This window comes from Pezoporus occidentalis, unplaced genomic scaffold (assembly GCF_034315485.1).
Source record: "Pezoporus occidentalis ecotype Australia unplaced genomic scaffold, CSIRO_AGI_Poc_V1 ctg158, whole genome shotgun sequence".
NCBI lineage: Eukaryota > Metazoa > Chordata > Aves > Psittaciformes > Psittacidae > Pezoporus > Pezoporus occidentalis.
Window position 1 is genome coordinate 1,678,680 of NW_026913404.1, and position 6,215 is coordinate 1,684,894.

The 6,215-nt window shown below is 59.9% G+C and overlaps 1 protein-coding gene across 4 annotated transcripts; it reads left to right on the plus strand.

Moving 5' to 3' along the window:
• The first annotated feature begins 262 nt into the window (after positions 1–262).
• On the plus strand, positions 263–5,810 carry LOC134160160 (glucagon receptor-like). Of its 4 annotated transcripts, XM_062611889.1 has the most exons (13): positions 263–505; positions 695–791; positions 1,116–1,223; positions 1,823–1,944; positions 2,017–2,123; positions 2,216–2,372; positions 2,570–2,729; positions 2,919–2,979; positions 3,152–3,221; positions 3,625–3,713; positions 3,908–4,046; positions 4,321–4,362; positions 4,503–5,810. In XM_062611889.1, exons 1-13 carry the CDS (start codon positions 428–430, stop codon positions 4,572–4,574), a joined length of 1,302 nt encoding a protein of 433 aa, XP_062467873.1. In that variant the 5' UTR covers positions 263–427; the 3' UTR covers positions 4,575–5,810. The 4 variants fall into 4 exon arrangements, 2 of the variants coding, with proteins under 2 accessions (XP_062467873.1, XP_062467872.1); XR_009963472.1 differs by having other exon boundaries at positions 355–505; positions 3,152–3,713; positions 4,503–4,597; XM_062611888.1 differs by having other exon boundaries at positions 355–505; positions 1,823–2,123.
• Positions 5,811–6,215: the final 405 nt, after the last annotated feature.

The following is a 6,215-nucleotide window of genomic DNA, read 5'->3' on the forward strand; positions in this document are numbered from 1 at the left end:
ACGGAGAGGTCTCCTTGCCTTCCCCTGGGCTTGGTGGCAACAGGGCACCCGTGGATGCCGGGGTGAGCAGCGGTGGCACAGGGGCTGTCACATCGCTCACCGGGGTGGCTTCTGCTTTCCTGGCCCCTCGCTGGCCCAGGGCTGGAAGCGGTGCTGTGGAAGCTCGGCCAAGAGGTGGGATCCCGTTGTGCCCCAGCTCCTCTGCCTCGTGCTCCCCGAGGTTTTGGCTCCGGCGGGGAAGTGACCGGGGCTGTGGCAGCCCAGGACGTGCCTGCAGCTGGCACTCACAGCCCGGTACTCTGCTGCCTCAGGGAGCACATCTCCTCCTCTGCACACCCTCAGTCCGCCCCCTCTTACCCAGGATCCAGGTCCCCAGCTAAGCCCAAGACGTGCCCCAGCACTGGGAGCACCTGCCAGTGGGGCAGCCATGGGGGATGTCCTCAGGCCTGGGTACCGGCAGAACCTCTTCCATCTTGCCTGGATGTGCCTGCTCTCCTCCATGCCGGTAAGGGGCAAGCTGGGACTGGCCCATGGGGCAGCAGGGTTGGCACTGCTCGACTTTGACCTATTGTGAACGGGTTCGGTCCTGGCTTGGCTGTGTGTGCCTGCCCATGTCGAGGCAGGAATCACTGAGGGGATACCTGCAGCCTCCTCGGGAGCCACCAGAGGCTCTGACCCAGCTTTGGGCTTGCAGCAAGGTGGGGCCAAGGTGCTGGAGAAGACGTTCGAGGAGTGGATGCGGTACCGTGATGAGTGCTTGAGAAGGATGGCAAGCGAGCCCTACCCGGCAGGTACCTGCTGTGCAGCAGCTCAGGTCACATGTGGGGGCACGTGGAGCCGGGTGGTAGTGAGGCTGGGGCCAGGTTTTATCCTTCCTCCAGCATCCCCTATGCTGGTCACCAGTGGAGGAATGAGCTGGGGGACTGACCGCATCTCAGATGGGCTGCCCAGGACTGGGACGTCCCAAGGGGTCTGAGGCTGGTGTGGGGCACCAGGGACCTTTCAGGGTGATGCCCTCTCAGAGGTGCTGGCAGTGGGCTGGGGTGTCAGGGCTGGATGTGGCTGTACCACCACTATTTGACCACTGCCTTTTCCTCCCTTGCTGCTGTTGGAAGGGCTCTTCTGCAACCGGACGTTCGACATGTATGCCTGCTGGCCTGACGGGAGCCCTGGCATCACCGTCAACGTCTCCTGCCCCTTTTACCTGCCCTGGTTTGAGAAAGGTGATGATGACTCTACAATTACCTGAAGGGAGGTTTTAGTGAGGTGGCAGTCAGTCTCTTCTTCCAAGAAACAAGGGGTAGGACAAGAGGAAAGGCCTCAGGCTGTGTCAGGGAAGATTTAGACTGGATATTAGGAGCAATTCCTTCCCCAAAGAGTGCTCAGGCACTGGAGCAGGCTGCCCAGGGCAGTGGTGGAGTTGCCATCCCTGGAAGTGTTCACAAACCGTGTAGACAAGGCCCTCAGTGACATGGTTTAGTGATGGCCTTGATAGTGCTGGGGAACATTTGGACTTGATGACCTTAAAGGTCCTTTCCAACCTAATTATTGCTATGCTTCTATGACCCTCTGCTGGCCTGGAGCTGGAAGCCAGGGCTGCGTATGCTGGGAGGTGGGAAGATGCTCCTGGGGTTTTCCCTCTTGTCCACTGCTTGGGGAAGAGGGACACACAGCAGAGCTGGGTGTGAGGGCATGCATGGGGCATGGAACAGAGCCACATCTGCCCTGGCAGAGGGTCTTTGGGGCCGAGTAGAACCTGACCTACCATACCAGGAGCGGGGTTTGGGGGAACACGAGGGGAATGCGGTGTTGGTGTCCGCAGTGAAGCACGGGCTGGTGAGCCGCAGGTGTGGCACCGACGGGCAGTGGGTGACAGTGAACGGCAGCCAGCCGTGGCGCGACTACTCACAGTGTGAGGAGGAGACAGCAGCCGCCGTGGAGGAGGTGGGTGCCCTGGCCCAGGCACGCAGCGCGGTGCTGCTGGCCCCAGCTCATCAGTGTGGTGCTGGCCTGCAGGAGGGCGCCCGCCGGCTGATGGTGAGCTTCAAGGTGCTCTACACCGTGGGGTACTCGCTGTCACTCCTCACCCTCGTCTCTGCCCTGCTCGTCCTCACTGTCTTCAGGTAGGAGACCCAGGGCACATGGTCCTGCCCCTTGTCCTCCCCACCAGTGGTGGCCGAGCTAAGGGGTACTCCCCACACTCTCACTGCCGCAGGAAGCTCCACTGCACCAGAAACTACATCCACGCCAACCTCTTCGCCTCCTTTGGGCTGCGGGCCACCTCGGTGATGGTGAAGGACGCACTCCTGGAGAGGCGCTGGGGCATGGAACTGGTGCAGGTGGCTGACTGGGAGGCTCTGCTGAGCCACGAGGTGAGTGCTGCCCCATGGGGTCCCTGCGTGGTGCTGGGCTGGGATCACCCCAGGGAGAGGTGTGCAGCGGGTGCTGGTGCTCAAGCAGCCACAAGAATCTGCTGAGTGAGCTCAGGGGGTGCCCATGCGGAGCTCTTGGGGTGCTTGTGCCCGTGGATGAGCCCATGGGATGCCCCATGGTGGGTATCCCCTCACAGGCGGCGCTGGGCTGCCGGGCTGCGCAGGTGCTGATGCAGTATTGCATCCTGGCCAACCACTACTGGTTCCTGGTGGAAGCTGTCTACCTCTACAAGCTGCTCATCGGGGCCGTCTTCTCCGAGAAGAATTACTACAGGCTCTACCTCTACCTGGGCTGGGGTAGGGGCCACCCGGGCATGCAGTGGGGCTGGCGGCAGGATCTGGGGTCGGTGTGGGTTGTGGCCCTGGGAGGGTGCAGGGAGGGGGCTCTGCTGACCCTGGATGTCCCCACGGTGCTCCCTGCCCCGGGACTGGTCTCTGAGCTCAGGCGGGTGCTTGGTTTTACAGGGTTTGCTGTGTGACTTGCAGGGACCCCCGTGGTGTTCGTGGTGCCCTGGGTAGCCGCCAAGTACCTAAAGGAGAATGCGGAGTGAGTGGCAAGGAATGGGGGGGGTCCTGTTGGGATGCTCAGCCCAGGATGGGCACTGGGATAGAGGTTGCTGTGGGTCCCTGACCCATTGAGCTGGGGCTGGCATGCTCTTGGCCTCATCCTGCCCTCACGCATGGTGTGATGGTGCTGCTCTCCCTGTATCCCTGCACAGGTGCTGGGCACTGAATGAAAATATGGCTTACTGGTGGATCATCCGCATCCCCATCCTGCTCGCCTCCCTGGTACGGGCACCATGGCCCCATGGCTTTCCCAAGAGCAGCAGTTCTCCAAGGCATCGTGCTAAACACACGGGTTGTTTTGTGCACCAGCTTGCTAATGCACGAGTTCCGAGAGTCCATGGAGGGGTGGTTGTGCTGAGCCCCACAGAATGGGGCTGGGTGTGGCCCCTGATGCTTCCCAGTCAGGATTTTGGGATGGTGGGAGGGGAGGAAGCTCTGGGGACCCAGTGCTGCTGGGCTGCAGCAGCCTTAGCAGTACGGGAGAGTGTCATCTCCCACAGCACCCAAGGGTGTGTATCATTGTCAGGGTGGGCTGTGCCCCGCTATGCAGAATGCTGGGTGTGCAGAGTGCTCAGGTGTGCAGGGTGCTGGGCTGTGTGGGCCCCTGCACTGCCTCCTCCTGCAGATCAACCTGCTGATCTTCATGCGGATCCTCAAGGTGATCCTGGCCAAGCTCCGGGCCAACCAGAAGGGCTATGCAGACTACAAGCTGCGGTGAGCTGGGAGGGTCATGGGTCCTCCTGCCGCCTCCTACACCACCTCCACCTCCCCATCCACCCCTACCCTGCACCACCGTCCTGCACATCATGAAACAGCCACCCTGAGATCACCAAAGAGCTTGTCCCTGACCGTATTAGTGCCTCAGCACTTCAGTACTCTCTGCTAGAGGAGTCCCCTTATTCTTTCAGGCTGGCCAAAGCCACGCTCACCCTCATCCCCCTCTTTGGGATCCACGAGGTTGTCTTCATCTTCGCCACTGATGAGCAAACCACAGGCATCCTGCGCTACATCAAGGTGTTCTTCACCCTCTTCCTCAACTCCTTCCAGGTGAGGTGGGAGCCTTTACTCTGCCATGGGTACACCATGCAGCAAGAGCTGGGGGGGTCCCTCTTCCAGCACGTTATCCCCACCCCATGGTGCTCCAACCTCAGGGATGGGGACCTCCAGCCATGTCATTGAGTGCATGATGGTGCCTCCCATGCTCTGTGGGGCTGTGGTGGCAGGGAGACCTTTCTCCCAGAAGTGCCCACAAGTGGTCTAGGGAAACTAGACCTATCTTAGCCCCAGTGAGGCTCACTCCCCTCCCCTGCTCACCCTCCAGGGCTTCCTCGTGGCTGTGCTCTACTGCTTTGCCAACAAGGAGGTACGTACCTGCTGCAGCTCCTGCCCAGGGCACGGCTCAGCCCTGCCTTGGCCAGAGGCTTTGCCAACCCAGCCCTTGCTGCTCATGCTGCAGGAGGGTACAGCCAGGGCAAAGCCCCTGCTCACTCCTGTCTGTGACAGGTAAAGTCAGAGATGAAGAAGAAGTGGCAGCTCTGGAAGCTCGACCACTCGGTGCTCTGCTGTGCCCAGTGATGTGGCACCCGGCCCTGCAGAGCCAGGGAGAGGGATGTGGTGGGTGCAGGGACCCGGCGGGAGGGCAGCACTTCTGGATGGCCATGCTGGGACCAGTATCTCTGCTGTGCCCCACCTGAGAGCACTGGAGCTGCTGGGGGGTTGTTCCCCTTCTGTGGTCCAAAGTGAGGCAGGTGCCCTTGGCTGCTCCCTCAGAAGAGCCTCACCTCGCTTGGTGAGCTGCATGGGGGATGCTGCTCCTTCCTACCATCAGCTAGCTCTACTGGCACCCACCAGAGGTGTTCATGAAGCTCCCTTCCCATCTGCACCAACTTGGGCACCTCTAGAAGGGGATTGTGGCTGCTAGAGAGGAGCCTGTCCAACAGCAGAGAACAAGCAGCGGGGAATGGGAGATGCTGCTCAGCCAGGCACTGCTGACACAGATCCGCACCCCTTGCCTGGTGAACCAGCACCTCCTGCTGCACTCGGGGCTGTGCCAGCACTGTTCCCATCCAGGACACCACCTTCCTGCTCTCCTTGCCCTAAAGACCATTTCTTCAGCACACCAAGAGCTCCCAGACATCCATCCCAGAGCTATCCTGCACAGTTCCCTGTAGAGAGATGCTTCTGCTGCACCTTCTCACGCTGCTCACACCCGGTACAGATCATGGCATCAGCTCTCCAGCAGCACAGATCTGCACCTCGAGGGTCCTTCCTCTGAGCTCCTCCTGCAGCAGATTCCCCAAGACTCCTTGCAGCAAACAGAGCCACAGCAGCTGCACTCCTGTAGCTTCCTGCAGTGCTTGAGCACTTGGAATGCATTCACTCTGCACATGAAGGGCAGTGCAGCTGCTCCCTCAGTAACGGGAACATCACACGGGAGTGTGATGGACCCAGCACCAAGTTCAGCACCAACTCTGCAGCAGGGAGAGCCAAGAAGCCCGGGTAGGAGCCACACTTGGCTCAGGGACAGTTTTGCTGGCAAAAGGCTGGTGTCCCCAAGTACAGATGTGCAACAGCTGGCATTTGGGATGTTTGCTTCCTAGTAGGGTGCCAAAGCTGCAACTGCTGCCTCTTGCTGAGTGACCCCAGGGCACCAAGGAGCACCTACACCTCTGCCTTTGCAAGTGAAACATCGAGGCTGTGTTGTTTGAATAGTGCTGCATGCACCTGGCTTACAGCTCCTTTCCTGGCACTGGCACTCTGCTCCCATGGGAGCAGAGCAGCTCAGATGCTATCCCCCGACCCTCTTGCTCTTGCCCCTTCATGCTGCTGAGTCTGTCGTTGTACCGCATGATGCTTTACCTTGGGAAAAGTCTGCTCTGGGAGGGAGGAAGCAGCTCTTGCTCTTCAATGCATGGATACAGGGGCCTCGACATCTCCAGCCACCTCTGCTCTCAGCCTGGGACAGAGCCTTCTGCAGATGCAGCATCTCAAGGAAGGTGGCCTTGAACCCAGGAAGGAAAGAGTCTGCGCCCAGCTCATCTGGGCCTGAGGCATGCACGGGTGTTCCTGGCTCCTTGTAACCCCTCTGAGCCAATTTTACACATTAACGCTCTTTTCAGATGTAAATAAATGTTTATTTTTCAGCAAGCAGAGCATGTTGCTTCTGTCAGCTCTGAGGGAGGGGAACACAGACGCAAATGCAGCCATATATCTGAG

What these genes read in the sequence shown, in the direction of transcription:
- LOC134160160 (XM_062611888.1), top strand. Translation starts at nt 428, where the DNA reads ATGGGGGATGTCCTCAGGCCTGGGTACCGGCAGAACCTCTTCCATCTT. An exon ending in CCTGCCCTGGTTTGAGAAAG is followed by an intron (nt 1,224 to 1,822) that starts GTGATGATGACT and finishes TGGTGTCCGCAG; the next exon opens with TGAAGCACGGGCTGGTGAGC. An exon ending in CTACCTCTACCTGGGCTGGG is followed by an intron (nt 2,730 to 2,918) that starts GTAGGGGCCACC and finishes TGTGACTTGCAG; the next exon opens with GGACCCCCGTGGTGTTCGTG.